Source organism: Takifugu rubripes, chromosome 5 (genome assembly GCF_901000725.2).
Source record: "Takifugu rubripes chromosome 5, fTakRub1.2, whole genome shotgun sequence".
In the NCBI taxonomy this organism is placed as follows: Eukaryota; Metazoa; Chordata; class Actinopteri; order Tetraodontiformes; family Tetraodontidae; genus Takifugu; species Takifugu rubripes.
Genome location: NC_042289.1, coordinates 2907816 through 2932009, shown reverse-complemented (window position 1 = coordinate 2932009; position 24194 = coordinate 2907816). Strand labels below are relative to the sequence as shown.

The window sequence follows — 24194 nt, the reverse complement described above, 5'->3', positions numbered from 1 at the left end:
ACAAAACACACACACTTACACACACGCACTTACACATAGATACAACCACACTGCCAGGAAAACAGGAAGTTGGGTGATTGAATTAGGAAGGAGAGACTTTCTAAACAGATACAGAACTGAGAAGAAGGATGAATGAGGAGTTAGAGTCACAGGTAAAACAGGAAGCACTGATAATGGAAGGCTTTATGAGACGGACCAATCAGTGCAGCGTGTCTTGAGCATGAACATGCCAGTTTAATGAGCTTCAAATTCATTGAGGATTTTACGACGACCCAAACTAACGGAAGCATAAAAACAAAGAGGTGGAACTTGACTCCACAGAACCTTTGAAAACAAGCAGCGAATAAATAGTAGCACCGCGACCACAAACATGGCCAATAAGAATGTGTCGGGTGTCACAGAGATACTATACAAATAATGATGGACGAAAAAAAATGAAGAATCCCTACAAACTTTAATTTGCAGACACAACATTCCCATCAGTCTCATGAATATTACAAAATGACTACTAGTATATCCAACATGAATCCTTCTATTATACTATTAAAACATAAATTACTACTACAGGTAGAAGCTAGTAGTATTAACAGTAAAATAAGTAGACTACTTTTATTTTGCAGTTCTTAGTATTTGTGTGTGCTACCTTTTTTTTTTTACTAGTTTCTCATGTATCATCATATCACAGGATAAGGTCAACAGAAGGCATGTGAGTGGTGCAGTGATGTGTGCATGTGTGTGGGTGTGTGCACACTCTTCTGTGGGCTTTTACCAGAATAGGTTTGTTTCCATTATAATCTGCTATTTATACCCCCAGTGAAACTCTAACTCCTGTGCTCTCCCTCACACACATACAGCTTACTATGGAGGCAATCTCCATGGCTACAAAAGAACCCCTTGACTCTGCTTGTGCTGAAACAACTGTTTATTACATAACCAACATGATTCCAGCAGAAGAGCCCATTGAAGCCAGTCAGGTTGGGGGCAGATCTTCTCATCTCTGAGACACACTGTGAGGCAGCACCATGGAGACGAGTTAAAAACAAAGCAAAGCTGGGAGGTCAAATGGAGCATCTTATTGACCTTGGTGATCGGGGCTTAGGGATAGACAGGAGTGGAGGAGGGCTAGGAGATATCGCGTTTCTCCTACGCTCCTCAAATGTCTTCGTCAAAACTAGGCAAACTACACTCAGAATGTGCTTACATGCCTTTATCCTGCGACATTAAAACGCTCTTCGCGTCCATGGTCAGATCGCCGCAGCAGCATGATTTATCCCTCAAATCTGCAGATTATTCAGATACATTAAACACTGCGTATCTAATAATATCATTCTAGTTGCCACCGATGTAGTGAATACAGAGCTGTAATGAATGCAGGCTATCACATTATTTTAGAGTCTTTTTTCACAGTAGTCTTCAGACATTACTTCACATAAGGTGACTCATGAGTGAATGAGTGTGCAGCATTTGAACAGCAAGATCCAGGATGCAGACATTAAGAATCATTTTCAGCAGTGTCCTGAAACGTAGCAAGGTCTGCTTGAGCCGAAGCCAACAGAAAGCTGGGTGCAGTCAGGGCACAGCCTGAACACGTCAGCCGGAAATGGGATGATAGAAAGGCTTCCATGATGTTAGGGAACATTTTATACATGTCTGTCTCCTAAGTACAGGAGCATATCTTAAACATGACTTGCTCCATAACAGAGCAGCTGTGTAGCAGTGTGCCACAATCAAGCTTCCAGATAAGTTTCAGAGAGAACCTACAGTTACCATGACGCTGAGTTTTAAAGACCGGAGCTCAGAAGTCAGACAGAAATGCAGCATGACTAGATCTGCTTTCCTTTTGATAGTCAGATTCTATGTGAGGCAGATCTTTGTAGAAATGCAAAGCAAGATCGAAGTTAAAGTCACTTTGAAATGTTTAAGACACAGACAGCAAAGCAGCCTCCATGCAGGCTTGGGATTTTCTTTTTTGCCTTTTCCCCAACTCTTTTCCAACAGAATCTTTGTTGTCTATGATTTCTACCAACTCATGGTTGAACTATTATTCTCTACCTTCCTTCTAACCTGCCTTTTCATTTGACTTGTTCTTTTATTGCAGTTTCTTTTGACCTTAAACAAAGCCTGATCTAACAAAAGGTGAAGCAGCTTAACCACCTAATTAGTATTCTACCATGTCTGTGTAAATTCTCAGTCATCCAGGTCATTGTATCCAAGGTAGTTTTCTCTGTCAACTGGACTGGGTTTCTTCTCTTGAAGACGTTTCGCCTTCTATCCAGAAGGCTTCTTCAGTTCTGAAGCCAGAACTGAAGAAGCCTTCTGGATAGAAGGCGAAACGTCTTCAAGAGAAGAAACCCAGTCCAGTTGACAGAGAAAACTACCTTGGAGTATTCTACCATCCACTGAGGTTCAACAAGTGCGGCTCATCCCAAAGAACACAGTTCAAATATGTGACAGGAGATGTAAGTTGATGCCAGCTATGGATTTTAGGTTCTGCATTAGTGCAGATGCGCTCTTGCACTTTGGCATGTTGTGCCTAACCCCGAATCCTAACTGTGTAAGAGAGTCAATGAAATAACAGTAAATCTGTGCCGGCGCAGGGTGATCGTGTACTATTTAGTCAATCATTCATAAGGACAGGGAAGGAACGTATATATCTGAGGTAGGTGCAGCCTCAGACGGAGGTCAACCCTTTCATAATATAATGTTACAGTAGATGGGGGATGCTTGCCCATATGATAAAGCATGTGCACACAAACATGAGCATATATGCAAAGAGCAAATGGCTGTGAGACACATTCAACACAATTACTGTCACCAGCAGGGACAGGATAATGGAGCTCAATGTCTGACCTACAGCCAGATTGAATCCGTTTGATGGGTAAAAGCCATTATAGGCTAGATTCATGGGACGCATTTGGAGGCAATGTAGAACAGAAGCAGCGCCTTCCACGAGTATCTCCAAGCAGGACAAAAAAAGGGCTTCCAGGAAATGCTGCTGTCATTACTTTTTATAGCAAATTCAATCTTAGTGTGCTTAAATCTTTATACAGTGTGTCGTGGAAATAAAATGGCTGAGACTAAGCTGAGCTCAGTTCTGTGGACAACAAGTGCCTATGCTGTGTGTTTAATGGAATAGTTCTCACAGAAGACCTCCTGAAATGTGCAGGATATCCTACACAAAAAGTATATATATACTGTATATATATATATACACACACACACACGCATATATTATTGGGTCTTTTTATTTTCATAGATTCCATAGACATAGACACACTGTTGTCTAGTGTGCAAAGATAAATGAGCTAAAATAAGGATCCAACAATTTTAATTATATTTGCATTTTAGTGCTGATAATAATCAACACTAGTGTTTTCAAAGGAATGCTGATTAACGTGCATTATATTAAATGCACAAGTGAACGGTGCGATGTGAGGTTATTAAGATGTGTAACAAGCAAATAATATCCAACGTAACACTTTTACAGTAAACGTGTCATGAAAAGCTTTCAAAAGCCCTGATACAGCCGGTCAAATTCCCCAGAGGCACAATTATTCTTGTGACCTTTCTGCATTTCAGAACATTCAAAAGCAAGCTGCTGGAATTCTATTAACTTGGCAACATTTGAATGTAAAATGGGACTTTGCTGGAGGAAGGAACATGTGATTCCCTCTCTTATCTGCACTGTCTGACCTGTTTAACATCACCCAAGTATAACGCTAACACAGGCATGAAAAAACCGACAAGACTGCCGTTGGCTTCTCATCGCAGTGGTCAGACAACCCCAGCAGTAACACCCAAACCCCCGACAGATACATGGATGAGAGCTGTAAAGTGCCACTGAGTCAAACGATATCATTATTCCGTGAGCGTTCTAGGTCAAATAAGAAATATCACATGTTTGTTTTGGCACATCATAATGGCGGATGCATGTGTGGAATCACAGGCTGGACTCTGTAGCAAAGAGATGTTTAATCCCTTTAAAAATACAGTCACGTTGTCTGATCTACAGAATGAGAACTGAGGTAATACATACATACAGTATGTGCTGCTGTACATACAGAGGAGGGAAAAGATCATGTGTCTTGGAAACAGAAGGACGTGGAAGGACAGAGCAGTGGAAACTGTGTCTCCTTCACAGTGGATTTCTCTACCAGATGCATCATAAAAATGCATGTGCATTAAGTAAAAGATATTATTATAAAAAAATTATAAAAAGGCTTATATTTGGGAGGCCAGAGTATGAGGGAAGAGAGCCAGTGATAGACGTGTCCTGGTAAAATGATACTGCATGCATCAATAGGTAATTTGGTTAGCTTAAACACTGCATACACACTAATTATGAGGAGCGGTGTCACATGACTTCCTCCCTGCACCACGCCACTCTTCTTATAAATGTATTTAAGCTGTACTAAATCACCGTACTTCAGTAACTGTACCTGTAGGGTTACATTCCTTTACTCCATGTCTATGTGAAACAAATCTGGCTGAACAATGATAAGACAGACGGAGTAAACTTTGGAGGCTCTGGTACTGCAGCTCAGACTTGAGCGGATCTCATTATTGTCGGATTAAGCGGCTCTGTTGTCGCTGAAGGAGCTGAATGCAATAAAATCCAAACTCCAAATTCCTACTGAAACATCAGGTGTTCAGGAGAGCAGCGCAGAGACGAGGCAGGGTATACACAGACAGTGTTTTCTGCTGTAAAATACATGTATGAGCGGTCGCAACATTTTCTCTGGGTTGGGTCCAGTTTAGGTGTAAAGCCTGTGTTTTGTGGAACACAGTAATTGTCCTGGTGACCTCCGCTCATGAACAGAAGTCTGGGAAACAAGGTGATTATTATAGTGACCAGACAATGACCTCATCCCACAAAAACAGAGCTAATTCACAGGAAACAACAAGGCGAAAAGGAAGGAAGGAAGGAAGGCTCGAGGAAAAGGCCAAACAGCCGCAGGGAGCTGCTGCCAGTGGTGGGATATAACAGACATGCTGAATTTACCTCTGTAAATCAGGTTAATTTCCATATTATGACACGTTAGTAAGCTTCAGGGTTTAACTTTTCCAAATTCCAAACCCTTCAAGGGCTCGTTGGCACCAAATATTTTATTTTCTACAAGAAAGTGGATTACCTCAAACATCTTGTGATTCATAAATTAATCCTGTCGTGTTGGATGTAATTAAAGACATCAAGTGTTTCTAGTGAAGCAGCATGAGACCCAGGTAAAAGCTGCTGAATGGAGGAGGAGAGGCCCTAAAGCAGATGTGAGTGATCTCCTTCTACCTGAAATCACAGCAGTGCACATGATGGAGAGACCTGGTGAAGACTGAGAGGATGGAAGTGCAACCAGATGCAATCAGAAGGTGAAGGAAATACACCAAATATGTTTAGAGGACGGGTGAATAATCGGTCCCCTCTACTCTGTTGCTCATCTCTTATTAACACATCTTCTCGTCATATTGACCGTTTTTATTGTAGAAAAGCATTATCACACAACAAACTGCCACATTTAGAGTGTGTAAAGGAGGATATGAGGCCATGTGTGAAGGGAAACAGGTATGGAATGAGATTCTAATGACATCACCTACAAAAATCTAGTTAACCCTGAGGGTTAATAAACTGGGACAAGGTGTGTGTGTGTGTGTGTGTGTGTGTGTGTGTGTGTGTGTGTGTTCTGTAGTTAGTGTTCTCCTTACAGAAGAGAAATTATTACACAACTACAGTTTATAAGTTTATTTCTTTTGCTAATAACATGGTTGTTTGAGCAGCAATCTTTAAATAAAGTGCCTTTAAACAACATTATTCTTATTGAACAGGATCCGATAAAACTTTGGTCCCGGCTCTACCCGCATCTGAGGCCGAGATATCAATAAAGCATAAGGAAGAAAATATGAAGAACTCAGGGAAGCTATGACGTTTTAAACATATATGACACATTTTAATTGATAAATGTTAATATCAAGGTTCTGGACAACATCTAAAATCTGTGACAGAATGATGTGTTGATTTCAAATGATTACTATTTATGTGTGACACCTTAGAACACGGAAATATTTTTGCCTGATAAATGAAGTTATCTTTTTTGTCCACATTATTTTTGAAACATTCTCCTCTTTATATGTATCAAGCATTTTAATGAGGACTGCAGCTTGAAGGTCTCGAGCCCTACAGATATGTGCCTATTGAGTTTTATTACTGATATATAACGTCTGACAAAAACATTGTGATTGAGAAGTGTTTATGTATGGCAGGTGTTTACGCTCTGCTCAAATATCAGCTATGTTTACAACACCAAACTGTCCCAGATCTGCATTGACCTCCATACAGCAGATGAATCCACGCCTGCATTCTGTGAGGTTCCAGGAGGCCTTCAGGAGCCGGGGGCCGTCAGTAAAAGTCTCCCCCTGTGGCGAGCGACCTCCCTGGGCATGACTAATAATGTGCACCAGCACTGCTCCTCCTACTGCTTCCACTTCGACTCCACTCTCTCGCTTCTTCGCTAATCCTCCCTTCCTCTGTTCCTGTCTTCCTTCTCAGCTTCTTTACCTTCCTCTCATTATCTGCCCATGTCTTCCCTCAGCCGATGTTTCGGCTCCCCTCCTTCAACGTCGGCCCACTCCCCTTTTCCGAGCGCCGCTTTGTTATCTGCAGCTTTCAGGCTGAAAAATGGCTCTGGGACAACAGCCAGCTCTCAGATAGCGACTCCTCTCTCCCCTCAGCACACACAAACACATACACAACAAACTGAACTTGGTGCGCCAATAAAGAAAACACGGCCTGGCACTGGCACGTCCTCAAAAACACAAACCCATATCGTATGTATGACTAAATATTTAATAAGCCCTAAGCTGGTCCTGATTTTCTCAGAGGAAACATTTATCAGGCCATATGGTGGCAGGTTCATTCAAAGATCTCATTTATTTCTGAAACAATGCACCTTGTTCTAGACAAAAACACGTCCAGCATGTGAGCAAATCTATTAGTTGATGCAGTAGCTGTGGATTTCAGAGGCCGAGGCTCATGTTAAATTTTTAAAACTTGGCTTTTATCCAGTGGTAAGAACCCAGTTAAACCGTCACCATTACAAACCACTGATGAGAGAGTGACATCAGTCACCAATGTTGCAGCAGGTTGACATGCATCATCTTTGGCTAACCCAGCCAGCGGCTAATATATGTCCACAAAGCTGTGGTGAAATGTGCAAACAGGCGTAGGAGGTCTGTGACTGGAGAGAGGAACTGATGCAAAGGAAATGGTGAAACAAAGTCAGCTTTTTTACATAGAAAAATTCAAAGTAATTTCAAATAAAGCATCATAACTTTACACAGCTCATCCCCTTTGATTTAGGTAATCCCATTAGCAATGCAATTTAAGCAGTCTGCTATTCTTAAGCTCTTCAACAATATTTTCTTTCATCAGTAAATCTGTTTTATCTGTTTTTTTAATGTAAATGGACACATAAATAAGTCATCATTAAAAATAACTGATAAATATTTTTGAGTCTTCACTGTACGTGATCAAAGTTAGTAGGCTGGGCTATTTTAAATTACAATTACAATCTCAACATAATACATTTTCCATCTGTTTGACTCAATGTCCCATGAAATATACAGTGTTTGTCCATCAAATATTTCATGCAGTGTCCTGTAAAACATCAAAACAGTACCTTAGTAGGATTTTTTGAAGCCTTAAAGAACACTGTTCATTTCCTCTCTGTGTGTGCGTCAGTCTGCTTCTGTGTCTCCGTGTTTGTCGAGCTGCTACCTCACAAAAGATGACTTTGCAAATGTGAAATTATTCATATAGTTTGTCATTAAACTAAAAGATCACCTACTCAGTTGAGCGGGTGGTTAAAATTTAATGAAGCCAACAGTGCAACTGGGAAGATCGACGTTTTCCAAGGAGCGCTAGCAAATCTGATAAGGACACGCAATTTATGATAAATTCAAATGCATAAATAAAAGCATAGTGTGATACATAAGCATAGGGTGATACATAAGTGGCAGCTAAACCACACATTATTAAAGCTTCACCATATTTAGAGTCATCGCTGCTATCGAGTGTTGCTGCCATCAAACTGCAAATGAAGCTGTCATTTAGTACAGCAGAATGGCCTCTGCTCGGGCTCCAGCTGTCTCAACACAGTGTGTTTAGCATCATAACCTGCATCCCAGTATTGGACAGGCATCTGAAAAGTTACTTTGTCCAGAAAGACAATTTAATTTGTGGCCAATACAAATATACTAATGAATGATGGCTGTGTAGATATCTGAAGGCTGCTCTAAAGATGAGCAGGAAATGTGGGAGTGGGAGCGAGGGAGCAGCAGGAGGCCAAGTTTAGGAGGCTTTTGATCTGCAAGATGGTGCCTCCTTCTCCAGATTGAAAATGTCAGGTTCCTAACTGGAAACTGAACGAGGGAGGGCACGTGCGTGCACAGACGCACACATACTTACTCCAGTTGACTACTGGTAAAATCTATTTCTGTCTGGCTTCTGCATAACAAGCACACAGATGGGAGGATGTAGATTGGGTGAAAGAAATGGAGGTAAAGAGGAAAGCCAAATGAATATAAACACAGTAGACAGGAGAGACGAGGGGGAAGAAAGCAGTGTTGCTTCAGCTGATTTTAAAAGCTATAATACATTAGATGAAAACACCACTTCAGTGGAGACTGGAGAGTGTCAGAATGTGAGCATCCACAGTTGTTAAAATTTGATTAGCACCCCCCTCACTGCTCTGACTCTCTTCACCACCATCCGCCACCATCGCTGACAATCGCTCATAATTAGGCTCTGAAGGCTGCTGCCGCAGTCGGAACTGGGACCCCTGTGAATGGTGTCACCGTCTAAAAATATCAGAAGGAGGCCTAAAAAGTCAACCTCTTCCACAAATGAGGTTAGCACGGAGGAGCGCAGAGAGTTTTGAGAAAGCAGGATGAGTTTGTGGAGATGGGATCACATGCTGAGCTAAAATTAAAACAAATTTGGCAGGCTGTAAATATCCAAACATTCTAAACTTTACATCAAATGTTGCTTTGGTCCATGCAAGTAAAACCCCGGAACTTTGAAGCAATTATGACTTTATCAGGCACGGCATCTTAATTTGGCAGCTTCGCTATTGATTAATCTAACTCACTCCTGGTGGAGATATTGCAATGGAACAGCAGCAGGTTTGGATTTTAAAAATAAAGTTTTTGAATTAAAACCAAAAAAAAAAAGAATCCGATAAAACCGGACATCTCTAACGTGACCCAAAAAAAGTTTGACGCGCTATTTGAAAGTTCAATGTCACACCCTGATCCCCAGATCCATCTTATTGCCTTCACACACACAGGCCCACACACACACACACACACACTACAAACACACAGAGGGATAGATTTACAATCACAGGAAGCCGATCCCACTGACAGTGAACCACCAAGCCTCCCTCATCTGAATCTGATCCAGAAGTCCAGGAGTAATGCACATAGCCTCTTGCATTATTCATTTACACTCAACACGTCGTGTTACCTGTAATATTCTGCTTCTGAGTGTCTGTATAATCATGTTCACACATTTTTTGATGTTACCATACGACAGCTTAAAAAGGATTTAGCATTTTTTAGATTTGTGTGTTTCGACTTGAGTTTAAGAGTTTAAGTCTCATCAATTAAGACCTAAATAGCTCTTCTAAAGGAAAGTGTTTTGTGCAATTTTGCATGTTAATAATTTAATTATGTAATTACGGACAGTGGGGGGGGGGGGGGATGTATGAAGTCCAGTGAGGGTTGCAATGAGCCAAGATCATGCAGAGTCAGCAGCAGCCCTTTAATTTACTGCTATAGATTAAGCCTCAGAAGAGATTATACATCAAGTGGTCCAGCAGGAGTAAAAAACTGAGCATGCAAAGGGGGTGACTTTTCTTCAATAATAGATTCTATTGACATGAGACATGAACCACTTCCAAAGTAGTGAGTTCGATTAAACAGTCTTGTTTTAATCATCGCTGACAGGTGAAAAGAGCAAGTTTTTGCTCTTGTTTTATTTTATTTAGAAGAAGCTGCAGAACTATGTGTCCAGGTTCTTATTTATCCAGGTCACACTCATCCATTAAAGTCAACTGATCCGTTGAAAGAAACTGACTCTTGTTCCATATTTTCGCTTCTGATGAGAGGTGTCCCACGAGACCTTAAAGGATTACAGGTAGATGAGCCAGGAAATAATGTGAAACCCAGCAGGAATGGATGCAGTGTGAGAGATGACAGAATCATCAGCAAAGAAATGAATGAATACCTGAATAATCTGTTGCCCTATTTTTGGGTTGTAATCGTAAATACATCCCCGAGTCCAATCACAGCAGTCACCAGGGTGCCAGGCAGAAATACAGCCAGGGCTGATCACCAGTCCACCAAAGGATGCACAGCATTCACTCACACACCCCAGAGACACTTTGGAGACTCCACTCAGTCTACTGTACATGTTTTTGGACTGTAGGAGGAAACCAGACACAACCCACACAGGCAGAGGGAGATGTGGGCCAGAAGTGGGAACCCTGAGGTGGCTATACTGACCTTTTAAAGACTGCTACCTTCAGAAGGACTTTGTGGACCTGAGCTCTAAAGATGAGACCATGGTCCTGGTCAAAGAGGGAACTAGTCTTTTAAACTGATATATCATGAATTAAAACAGCAAACAAAGATCTTTGAAACCAGAAGCACATTGAACCCCCCCCCCCCCCCCCCCCCCCTGTCTGTCCGTCCATCTGTCTTTCCTTTTCTCTGTTTGTGTGTCTGATCTAAACCAGCCAATGGGAAGCTTTGGACTTTTTCTCTGACAGGAAAAAAGGATGTGTGACCATCGTCACACGGCAGAAAGCATGCTGATGCTGCTTTAGCAGATGTACCTCGTGTGTGTGTGTGTGTGCGTGTGTGCCTGCCTGTGTGACCCTGCCGTGTGTGTGCTAGAGTTACACAGAGAAGAATGGTGTTATTGTACCTGTGTCTGCAGCTACAGCCTTTCTTCTCCAGCTCTCCCTGGAGCCAATTTGACTGATTCCCTGAACAACAGAAACTTTGATAAAGATGGTTTCATCAAAAAGACTCAAGCCAAATGTTTCTCAGATGACATAGCACAGATGTGAGACACTATCATGTTCTGCTACCCATATGTTCCAACACTGACTTACAGAAGACAGAAGAATCTGGGGGTTGACTGTAATAATAAATAATTAACGCAGAGGCCTTAGTGGAGCCCACAGATCCCAACAGGGCATGCGGAATTCCATTCATCCCCTTTAGAGTAGATCTCACCATAAATATGACTTCATAAAAATAGCTTTGTTTGAACAAGCAGAATATTGATAATTGGGCATTTTTATCTTCTTTTAAGTGATATTAACGATGCTCTTGTCACATCTTGACCTAGGCAGACAGCATCCTTCATCACCTTCAAGCCTAAACTGAGATTAACCTCACTGTGATGAATGCAAACCAGGAAGAAGACAAAACTCCAAACCAACCCAGCACCATCCCCCATGTGTGCTGGCACTTCACTGTGCAACCATACTTGCATGTAAAGGGGCCTGGGATCCCCCACCAGGGTGACAGGGTGAGAAGGGAGGAGGGGAGAAAGACACAAGGAAGAGAAAGATGAGAGTGAAAGTGGAGCTGGCAAATAAGGTGGAACAAGAAGAAGGGATATAAAAGGACATGATGATTAAGGCAGACATGAAAGAGGGGTGATGGGGGAGGGAGGGATAAAGGGATGGGAGTGGAACGAGGGGGAAAGTGGGAAGGAATAACAAGAGAATGGGAGTCCAGTAAATTAAATTAATAAGCCTGAGAATTACATTAAAAGAGTGAAACTGGGGGATAAGAAGGAAGGGGAAAAGAGAAACAAAGTATAAACCTCTGAATGTGTAATTGCCAGTAGGCCAGTGGGTCTAATCCCAGCTGTCAGATTATAGCGTAATCCCATGTTACATTACACAAATGCACACATCCAGGTTAAGGGTGAACCATCTGGACTCCCTGGTGCTGAACAGGAACAAGTCGGCGATCTAGAAATTTCCTGGCCCAGAGCTTCCTGCTTGTTGCCACGGTGATGGCTCCATAAAAAGAAAGAGAGCGGGAGAGAGAAGAAAGATAAGATAGGAGGAGTGGAGGAAAATAAATGTGAGAGGAGCCATGGCAGGGTTGGCAATAGTGTCTCTCTCTCTCTCTCTCTCTCTCTCTCTCTCTCTCACACACACACACACACACACACACAGAGCCAAGGACACATGTTTTGCATGTGTTGAACAGCTGCATACAGGCAGCCCATGAGCCAGGGCAAACAAACCACGGTGCACGCTGCTCAGTGACACCAGCGCTTCGCCACCATTGGCTGAGGCGCTGCCCGACAAGCCTCTTGTTAGTCCAGCGCAACACACATCTCCTCACCTAATGGATCCCAGGAGGCGAGCTCAGCGAACATGCAGATATACTATAAATATAAACACATGCTGTACTCCTTTAGTTACCTACGGGCTCAATTTTGGCATCAGGTATGGCAAAAATCAGTCAGGTCCTCACCTCACCAGGTCAAGCCGTAGACTTATTAAAAACCAAGAATTGTCTGTTGTATTATTTTACGTTTAGGTTGTGTTGCGGCATTATTTTTAGGAAGCATTGTTTTCAAACAGAAACATACGAAGAACTAATCAATATTCCTTATTATTCTGTATTCTCCTGCAAAAGTGTGTTGTTAATACATCCACAGAGCAACAACATGACTTATATCACTTTAAGGAAATATTTTATTATCATGGAGAAATGCAGATTCCAGCTCCATCCGTCCAGTTGGACACAGTCCAGAAACATGCGCGCTAGCTTGACTGGACACCCAGAAAAATAAGTGCTGTTTGAGACTAATTTCAAGTTGTCTTTCAAACAGAAGTGTGAAGTCTGCATCATTTTTCTTTTCACTGCTACTTCTGCTATTTCTGTTTATCATTCATATGTTATTATGTTTCAATCTTTCTCTTTAATAAGAAATCAAACAGAAAGACGCATTGATGCATTAGTTTGCATTTAGAAAGTGTAAAGATGTTCAGGTAAACGTGCAATAAGGAAGCATTTCTGGGCTCCTTGTGGATTCAGCAGCTCGTGCTGGTGTGAAGCTTTCCTCTCTTCCTGACAGTTCGGGACGCCCTGATCTCGGCCCGGTTCGACATGAGTAATCGCCATCACCACTCCCTGTACGCAGCCCCGTGCCAGCCAGACTGATTCATTGGGCAAGCACAGGCAGCGGAACGGGCGGGAGGGATGGGGGGTGGTCAAGAGGAGCAAACGGAGATATGAAATGAAACCGAGATGGAGGCAGAGCAAACTGTGGGCCCTTCAGGAATTTATGATGCATGCGGGCGCACTATCAATGCAAATGTACCAAACTTGGCTTCAAGGAGCACACTGGGCAATCTTTTCAGCCCTTTTTGGAGAGAGAAAAAGATCCTCCCTGCTTATTTATCACCACATCCTCTGATCTTTGGAAATCAGCCTTTAATCAGAGGAAATCTGCAAAACCAGAAGCGATTGCTTCGTGTTTCGTAGTCTAATTTTGGGATGGGCCTGGATTTTTCCTGGATTAATTACACCCATCATCACTGCAAGTGACATGAGCGGGTGAGGTGTTACTGACCAGCAGCTTGCAGACCTTAGCTGTGCAGGCCTCACTGCTGAGTTTGTTTGATTGATATTGCACATATTTGGTCATTATTCTTTCCTTGTGTTTGTGCCTGCAGATATTTCAACGTGCGTTTACTGCGCTGGATCACGTCTCAGCGCGGGTTTGTGGTATCTGGTGAACAAAGAGCTGCTTCACTTTAAAAATACAGAACTGTGACACACTGAAAACAAGAGGCAAAGTTCCTGCTGTGGCTTCCATTCAGCCTTCATCTCTCTAGCGCTCTCTCTCTCTCTGGCAGACAGGGGGTTCATGCTCACTCCCCAAGTTTTCCCAGCTGCTCTCAGGAGTGGACTCAGATGGTCTGAAAGTCTTCCAGCCACTGATCATCTCAAACCATCCGCCTGTGTGCAGATTTCCATAAAACCTGCTGGAAAATAAATCAAGTCCAGATATCTGCCTTCAAATGAGTCCATTCAAAGAGACGGCAAGGGAGAAAAGGCTGCGATGGCTTCATTGCCTAATGAGTTTTACAATAAATATATTTGAATGAATGTTTAAATAGCGCTGGCAGCAAAAAGCACCGTCTGTGCTTTCGCCTCCTGGGAACTGAACATGAGGAAACAGGGCCTGGAGGGGTCAGAAATGGTCAGCGCAAGATTTATTGTTTTGGAGAGGTGTGCAGGACGTCTCTTCCAATCACCTGTTGACTTTACACAAACAACTGTTGCACATTTGAACTTAAGCTCAATTTGCTCAATGGAATTTCTTGGCTAATGCATAGCCCGTCTTCACCTTCTCCGGCAATTTAACATCTTTGCAAGCAAAATAAAGCAAGTTCCCTGCCATCTTTACATTTTTATTCCCATTTACCTTAAACTTGTGCCTTTTTGTGAATTTAATCAATTACAGTGGCGCGTTTGTAGCCGTGCCACAGCCAAACTACATCATATGATTGATTAACTGATATTTATTCCCCATCATTTTCCTGTACTATAGGCATACAGTATATGTACATATTTGTACCACTCTAATGTCACCTCACATTCACGTTCTCCATGGACTGTGGTGATGTCACAAGCATCACCAGGATTTATCAGCCACGACATCAGTTTCTGCCGCTGGGCAGCTGCAGCGTTGCTCCGTACGAGGAGGCTGTCTTAGCTCCGACACTGCAGTGGTGATGCAGAGCGGGAGAGTTCTGCCCTAAGAGGCGGCGTTTTCTAAGACGCGGTGCAGAGTTGCAGATGTGCAAAAGCTGATTTGCACATGGCTTTAAGCACATCCACAAACAAAGCAGACAGTCTGACTGTCAGAGGTCAGGGACATTATGTGGTACAACTTACAGCCCTGCAGCTGCTCGGGCTCCAGTTCAACATCACACATCTGTCCAACCGCTGCACGACTCTGTGCTCAACATCTGTCCTTTCGGTCAGTCTGAGACTACGGAGAGTGCACGCTCGCACACCCACACCAGCCAGGTCCTTTTTAATGGGCCATGCCAGATGTTGATGTGACCACAACAGTAGCATAAAAAGACTTCTCAGCTCACCCCAAAAATCATCGTATACATCAAATGTTTTTGGTGCACTTTCAGACTGGGATAGACTGGGAGATCTGGTTGGACTGGGCATGCTGAAGAAGTTCACACATTCATTGGATTTGCCTCACGTTAGCACATGAGCACGCTGTAAGGTGGATCAAACCACCGAGACGCCGTCACAGTTACAACAGCTGCTTGTTCCCAAAGCGGAAATTCATCCCCTTCAGTCGGCGTGTTCCCCACAAAAACAAACAATGGTCTGTTTGAGCATAAATTAATAAGCTCCTGTTCCTCCTGAAGTCAAGGCACCCTCACAGGAGTGTAAGGGAGCAGTGTATCAGTGTCTGCACATGCCTCATTATAATGGTGAACTCCAAACACATGAATTATACAGTATTTAACTAAAATCAGATAAAACATGACCACATAGCCGCATAAAAGCCTGACGACCTCTGACGTTGAGCTACATAAAGGGTTAGCACAATTTTTAAGTAAGCCAAGTGAGATGTATTACTTTAAACCGACAATACTGTAAAAAAATAAAAAATAAAAGTAACACCGAAGGTACAAAATGCATCATTGAGCCGTACGGATCAACATATAGCAAATTGTGATACTCTCCCAAACCCTGGTGCTGAACAGGAACAGCAATACTAAATGTATTCACTGTGTAGGGTGGAAAATTCAGACAGGGAGTACAGTGAAACCTTGTCCGGACCCTGTTAGTTTAAGTTCAGCAGCTACCTCGAAAAAAACCTTGCTATTTCCTCTCTTTATTGGCAGCTCAGACATTCGCGGAACGGCAGTGAGAATACAGTCGTTAAGAAGAGGCGCGCACTGCAGCGGCTTAAACACATCTGACGCACACCTACACATGCAACTGCATTAGTTATTAGTTATGTAAGAAGGCGGCGAAAGGTGGATCGCTTGTTTCCTTCGAGGCCGAGTCAAAACCTCTGATTTCACTGAGCTGCGTGTGGGACTCTGTTTCATGTGTGTGTTTGTGTGTGTGTGTGTGAGAGAGAGAAAGAGAGAAAGAGAGAGAGAGAGAGAGAGAGAGAGGACAGACTGAGGAATCACGACAAATTGTGGCCCCTGACTCCAATCCCTGACCTCCATCACACACACACTCTCTGTTAATGTAAATTCCAACACCCCTCTGTGACGGGTGGGCAGTGCCAGCTGTGTAATGTGTGTGTGTGTGTGTGGGGGGGGGGGGGGGGGGGGGTACACTTGTGGTATGCGTGTAAGTGTACGTGCATAAGCCAGTAGGTTAATTCTACCTTGTTCATTAGTGCTTAAAGGTCCCACCTCTTCCAGCGGCCCTCTCATTTTATGGGTGGTCTTTGTGTTCAGGCTGAACCACTCACCTTTCAGCCCCCCCATCCTTTAATCTACACTTATGGTACAAAAGAACAGAGCACAAGAGCTTGTATTTGTCTATGACTTCGCAACTGACCCTTTTATTTTATTTTCATTTTATATTTTTGTCTATCACTTGTATGCTGTTAAACACGAGTAAGTGGCGTTGCCGTGGAAATGTGTTACTACCTAGAAGCTTTGTACAATTTCTGTGTTATCATCCCAGAGTGCCCAGTTAACACCCTATTTCCTTTCCATCATGTTTTTTCTTTAACCTTTCAAGGTTCCTCCTCTTACTGTTTTCCCGCCATCTCATTTCCATTGTTTTCACTTCCTTTGCACTTTCTGCATTATTTAATTTTCCCTCATTTCTCTTTTCTATTTTTTCACACAAATAACTTTGTCTCATTTTCTTTAATCTTTCTTTTCCTCTTCTTTTAATTCTAACTTCCTGCATCTCCATTCATTTCCCCTATTCCCTTTTCACACCTTTCCTCCCTTCGTCTAAATCAGGGGTCGGCAACCCAAAATGTTGAAAGAGTCATATTGGACCAAAAAAACCAAAAAACTAATCTGTCTGGAGCCGGAAAAAATTAAAAGCCTTATTATGAAGGCAACACATTCTGTAGATATATTAGCCTACTATCAAAATGATGAGTAGGCTACAAATCCATAATGAGCATTCATGATTAAATGTTATTTTCCCTGCAGCATCCTGGAGAGAATGAGGCACCACGTGGCAGCTCTGGCGCTTTAAGTTTAACTTCCAAATGATTCGTCCGAGAGCTGTTAAATCCTCTGTTCTCCTCAGCTATCTTTCTCTTTTTCCCTTTGGTATCCATGGCCCATGACACAGCCACAACAGCCACCTGTCCGGCGCCACGCCGAGCTGAAAGAAACGTGTGTCGCGGGCTATGACGTAAGTCTTCATTGACAGAGATGTTGAAATTAAATATTTATTATACACATTTTTACAGCATTGGAAAACTTGAAGAATATTTTTCATGTTTTTACTCCTACATAAATTATATTAAAACAAAAAAATATATTCATATCATCTTTTTCCATTTTCATAGTTTTGAAAAAGCTCCAGGAAGCCACTAGGGCGGCGCTAAAGACCCCCATGAGGCTCTAAAGCCCCTGGTCCAAAGTTTTCATGCTGCTTTTTATATCCTTTCTTATACTTATCCCGTATTCCATGTGCTGTTGTTTATAGTCCATCTGTGTAATAATTATATTATTATTTTCTGTCTTCTCCGCTCCTTTCCAGTATTTTAACTTTCATCTTTTCTGAGAATGACTCCACACTTCTTTTGTTAAACTGCCAGGACAGTTGAGGACAAAGGCAGCGTGCAGCAGCTGGTTATTGCTTCTTCCTCTGTGGTTTTCAGACAATCGCTGCCGCCACCATCATCGTCAAACTTCTGCCTCTTCCACTCTTCGTCACTCAGCCCTATAATTCAATCGCAGGGGCGGTCGACACAGAGGTGAGCGATGATGTTTTGGCTCCTCTCTTCCATAAATGCATTTTCTGGACACAGCTCGGGATCAATAAAACTGATGTTTTCCTCCCTGCTGCACAATATCGTAATATTTTTGACCAGACCGGTTTAAGGATGAAAGGTCTCGCCAGCCTTCACTCTTCGATAGATGAATAATCGTTGTGTTTATGGTTTAATGAAAGTACATAACTGCATTAGCGATAACTCAATTATCAACCATACACCATATTTCAATACACAATAACCAGAAAACTAAAACCAGATTTTTGGGACTTGGGCTTTTTCGATCACGTAAACATTCCCAGATCCATAATCTATATTGATTTTCTGCTATTTCTACTGCATCTTGTGGAATATTAAAATCAGTCCTGATTCCGTGAATGGTGCACTAACTGGGTGCACGCTATTTTGTGGGGCGATTGTCACTGTACCCTATTGTGTGCGCTAAATGTATCCCATAATGCATTGTGACCAGTAGTGCAAACCATCATCCTTTAAGGTGGTAAGTGAGAAGCTAGACGTGAATTATTCATTTATCATTAAGTTAATCATTATACACATCAACAAATAAACAAAAACTCTGTGTATTGTAATTAGCAGTTCTTTAAAAAATGACTCATTCAGCACCAACAAGATTCTATGACATTTAAAGCTCGGCAGCTTAAAATCCAAAATAGTTTTTAGGTTAGTGGTGAGGGCACTAAACAGTCCACTTGACTGTGCTCCCGATATAGTGAGTATTAGGGAGTAAATGAGTCTGCTTTTGGATACAGCGAGTGTTGTCTTTTCCTTGTTTATGATATTTTTAAAAGGCCACTTTTTCATGGAATTCTGAAATAAGTCAAGACTTCCAAAAATAAAGTCAGCCTTCTTTAATCATGCCCTGTTATGCTGTCTTGTTGCAACCCTGCTGGCTGCTGGTACGTGCAGTCTTGTCTTTAATTTAAAACAGACTTACAATACAACATGAGGGTCAGTTCAAAGACAGGAAGAGGAAGGAAGCACACGGCATCATGCAGAGATGGAGAGGTGTCAGCCTCTCATTGCGCTAAAGGGAGAGCCACAGGTTCCACAATCATTTCACCGATCCACACAGGTACACACAAATGCATGCATGCGCGCACACGCGCACACAATCCGCCCTTTAATGTCAGAATAATAATCATCAATAGTGATTACAGGGACGTATTTGACACACAAACACTGAAACAGCCCATTAGCAAACACAAACCTCAGGTCACGCTCAAGGTCTGCACAATCCAGACACACACTCTACACACACACACACTATACACACACACTATACACACACACTCATCAAGTGCCATGTGCAGAAGGGACATTGACAGCAAACTGAGGATGGCTAACCAGATGGAGCCAGATGTGTCTTAAGGACAGAGCGTGTGTGTGTGTGTGTTTGTGTGTGTGTTTTTGTGTGTGTGTGTGTAGGTGTGTGTTGGTGTGTGTGTATGCGTATGTGTGTGTGTGTAGGTGTGTGTGTGTGTGTATTCCCGTATATGTAGACTGTATGTCTGGCCTAGGTAGGAGTAAATGAGTTGCAGCAGGGCTAAGCCTTTTCCGGAACCTTTATATGCACACACACACACACACACACACACACACACACACACACACACACACACACACACACAATATCTTTATATTTATGAGAAACCCCAATGTTAACTGAAGCCTTGGATCTAAAACCGAGCTGATCCTCAAAAAAGCAAACTTAAGACCAACCGAAAGGGCCCTACGAATACACACACACAAACAAACACACACTCACACAGCTGTCCTATGAGCTTGGTGTTTAATGTGAGATGACAAACAGATCTATGTTTACATCAGCCGGGTGTTACCCACCGCCCCTGCTGTTTGTCTGGGACCCTCAGCTCCACTCTGTCATTACTGGCTGTTTCAGCCTGTCTGGTTTTTGGTTTTTTTTTGCTAAATGAACAACCCTGAGTCCAACTCATATCATTTGTGCCCAGCACGTCACGTGCAACGTCTCAAAGTCATAGGTGTCACAGCTCACTCTAAGTGACTGATCCTAATCAACAGATTTTATCAGCAGATAAAAGCACATGTGAAGGATACTAACATGTTTTATGTAAATTACTTGAAATTAGAGTTATTAAAATGAATGGTGGTGTGTTGAAAGACCTTACAAACATGTGTGTGTGTGTGTGTGTGTGTGTATGTGTGTGTGTGTGTGTGTTAATCTGACATTTTTGCCATTTGTTCTGAGCTCAGTGTCTCATGTATGAACTGTTGCTGCACCTTTGCTGTTGCCTAAAGGTCTCTCTGCTCTTTTGGTTCAGCGGTTTATCTGAGTGTTCCCACTGTGTCCATTTCAGAGGACCTTTTTATATATCTCTCGACTGAAGGGCTCTCCTGTGCTGCAGTCCACTACAGAGACTAATTTCACAAACTGATCTGGGGGTCACGCGCTGCACTTGACTGAAAGCTGCACAACGGACTTTGTCATCTGTGATTAAGCCAAAGGTTCAAATCAAACACGGCATCTCTTCTGTGTTTGTTTTGTCCGAAGCAAAGATATGTCACAGTACGGACAATCGATAGCCTGTGAGGGCAAATTGTGATACATGATCCAAAGTGATCTCATAATGATGAAAAGATCATTTTAATTTGTACTTATTGTGCCTGTATCACCGGAGAATTCAATCCCACAAGACTTATCTAAATCTAAAAAGTAGAGGTGTGTTTTTTCTTAAAAATCGAACTCTTCCTAGCCCATCTGAGCCTCAAGGTTTCAAAACGTATTTGGCGACACAGTGTTGAGCGGCAGCGTCTCTTTGTCGTCGCCACACGTATCAGTGGAACGGAGAGCACCAGATCTATCTATCTGCAGCTCCCTCCTCTCTGTGGTGCCCACTCATCAGAGTGGGCTGGGGGAGTGCTGTAGAGAGGCCTGCAGAAAAGAAACTAGTAAAATGCAGCATAGTCTAATAGAATAGGATGCAATGTGTTGACTATATTTACTTTTCTCATCACCATTTAACAGTTGTGTGAGTTGAATGAAAAATATGTTGAATGAAATGCCAGAAAATATGTCCTTAGGAATCTTACTGTATCACAACACAGCATCAGACGCTTTGGACCAGTGAACCAAGCGTCGCACCTACAACGTTAATGTTTCATGATCTCTTCTGCTCCTCAATACCTCAACTTTTTCCCCCCAGCAATGATCAATTAGAGCCCTCTTCCCAAGTCCGTCTGCATCCTCTATCGCCCCCCCTCCACACACACACACACACCCACCCACCACAGCCCCATCCCTGCTGCAATGCACTCACGCCAGTGTCTGGCTGGGCTGTAATTCTGCAATCACACCAATAATTACAATTAACCCCGATTCACACGCAGCCTTTTTCAAATGGGCGTGCGGGCGCACACGCACGCGCATAGTATATACATGATCATCATCATAACCATTTTCACTGAAGGCAAAGAGTAGCACTGTTGTATGGGATGAGGAATAGAATAGAATAGACTAGAATAGAATAGAATAGAATAGAATAGAATAGAATAGAATAGAATAGAATAGAATAGACTTACTTGCTTTCCCTGGTCGGGGCCTTTGCAGCAGTTTCTGCACGGTGAGCAGGTCCTCGGTCTTCACCGCCTGCAGCAGTTCCTGGTCTTTCCCCATCGTCCGCTCTGAGCTGCTCTACTCCCGCAGCATCCTCCGCCAGAGCGGCGCGTCAGCCCAGCCTCACCGTGCGGAGGGTGCGTCTCTACCGCGACTACCAGCCTCCTCCCCCTCCTCCTCCTCGTCCTCCCGGCCTGGACTCTGACGAGATGAGACTCCCCTAGAGCTCTGGCATATGACGGGGATGACAGAGACAGGCACCGGGTGGGATGAGGGGATGCTCTCGGGTGCTCCACGGGGGAGGGGACGGGACCAGCGGAGACTGGGCCCCCTCCGGATTCCAGCAGCGGCGTCGCGGTGTTTGTCCGGCGTGCGGTTGGCTCGCTGCGCTCCACAACAAAGGTGAGCGGTGGCGGGGCTCGCACGGCGCCTGGAGGAGCCGGCCGTCACAGGGGCTGGAGCGGCGAATGGCCTCGCTGGCTCCCTCGTAGACGCGGCTCGTTCGGGAACATGCGTTCAGGGTCGGGTGCGCGCCGCGTCCGTGTCTCCGTCTGCGTCGTAAACAGCGTCCAGGAGAGTTGCCGCTGCTGCAGCCATCACTCCGCGTGCGGCGCTCAGCTCTGTATTTGGTAATGATTTTCTCCGCGCGCGCGCGCGCGCGTGCGTACGCGTGTGGAGAGGGGCGGGGGGAGCGAGAGAGGGCCGCGCACGCGCACGCGCGTGCTCTACAGCTGGCCCATCTCGCGCCGCTAAATGGCTCGCGCTGCAACTTGGGGGCGGATCAGGCTCGCGGTGATCTCCCGCCTTCGCCTTTCATCTGCGCTCGACTCCGCTTCCAACTGAACCTCCTCTCGCCATCTTTATTTCTATTTTATATTATTTTTAGGGGAAGATTGCTCAAGACACCTGTCCGTATAAAATGGTCGGTGTCTTGGAATCCTGGCTCCCATCATATAATTATATCCTTACCTGGTTTTATTGCTCTTTTACCACTGCATAATATTGTAGGTTGGATAAATAATTGACTTCTCAATGACGCCATCTAGTGGAATGTTACTGTAAAGTAAAACTCATTTTCACTTCAAGGATGAGGGAAACGTATTTTGCTGATGCTGATGTGTGTTTAATTCTTCAATTGACATCGTTCTTAAACAAATAGAAGCTATAAGGCTTTTCTTGTTGTTGCATCACTACTACATAAACTATTTAATAGCAACCTACAGCATAAAAGTACTTTACATATTATAGATAAAACAGAACCTTTATCTTTTCTGCCACACAGCAGTGATGGGGACTCCATCATCTGGAGGAAATTTGGCACCATGTCCACTCCTGTACCATTCTGAAGATATCATTGTAGCCGGGCAAAACACCAGCATCAAGAATACTTTACAATGTGTTGGATAAAAGCAGACCGTCAAAGAAAATCAAAGAAACAAGCAAACATGTTTGTTCTGATTTGTGAGGGCCCCAGTTCAACCCTTTACTGTTTACACTATGGCTCCAACAGCATTTGTATCAGCATCCCATTTTTTAAAGGACTTTTTGAATTTCATTTTTAAAATTTGAACATGAACATTTGAATTTGTCCTCATGTCATTTGTACCTTTCACCATTTGATTCCTTCAAGATGAGTTAACGTCAAAGTCAAGTCATTAAAGGTATTATGGTTATCAAATAAGATTAGATTTTTTTAACATTTTAGAAAATAAGCAGAAATGCATGCAAGACAGGACAGTTATTGTATTTGATGTTGATATTAAAAGTGGTAGTGGATGAATACAGAGGATTTTCATCACAAACTGAAGTTTTACCCCCATTATTTTCTGTAAAACCTCACACAATTCTGCTTTCGTGTGTGTGTGAGTGTGTGTGTGTGTGTGTGTGTGTGTGTGTGGGCAGTGTGCAGTACTTGGATGCTGCTCTCTGCCTCCTCCACATATCCAGTGAGTTATGTAAGAACACTGAAGAGTAAAAGCCCATATGGTGATGACAGAGTATTTATAAATCTGTCTCTGTTAATGCTGCAGCCTTGCCCCATTAAATGTGTTATATAATATCCTCCCTTCATGATATTTCAGTTTTGCTCATTAAATGTAATCTGACTATTTTCATCATGTCTTATTTAAAGTTAAACCTGCTCACCAATATAATGATATTCGTATTTTAAAACTTGTATACTATATAGAGTTGGTGCAGAACATAATAATCCACTTGTGCCATTATTGACGTTATTGACGTTTTTTAAAAAGAAAAAACTGATAGGATGAACGCGACCGGACACTGCCCCCAAGTGGTGCATGGTAAATATTACATGCTTCCACGGCATATATATAAATATATATTCAAGATTCAAGATTCAGAATTTACTTAATTCATCCCCGTAGGGAAATTGAATTGTAGTAGCAGTCTAAACGTGGATTAATATAGCTGTAGTGTAGGTTTTGTATTTACAAAGTATAGAAATAGAATAAACAAAATACAAATAAGATTAGAACGTTATAAGCCTTATAAGCATATATACAG

The 24194-nt window shown here is 42.9% G+C and overlaps 1 protein-coding gene and 1 long non-coding RNA gene across 9 annotated transcripts in view; one reads left to right on the top strand and one right to left on the bottom strand.

Moving 5' to 3' along the window:
• caskin1 (CASK interacting protein 1) overlaps positions 1–21807 on the bottom strand; it is a 59207-nt gene extending 37400 nt beyond the window's left edge. For all 8 annotated transcript variants that reach the window (XM_029836240.1, XM_029836242.1, XM_029836241.1 and 5 more), the window contains exon 1: positions 21635–21807. In XM_029836240.1, the coding sequence (XP_029692100.1) occupies positions 21635–21728 (94 nt within the window). In that variant the 5' untranslated portion in view covers positions 21729–21807. The remainder of the gene's footprint in view (positions 1–21634) is intronic.
• Positions 21808–21931: 124 nt separating this feature from the next.
• LOC115249841 (uncharacterized) lies at positions 21932–23446 on the top strand. The gene is made up of 2 exons (XR_003888467.1): positions 21932–22070; positions 22951–23446. It is a non-coding gene; the product is annotated as an uncharacterized lncRNA (long non-coding RNA).
• The last annotated feature ends 748 nt before the right edge of the window (positions 23447–24194 follow it).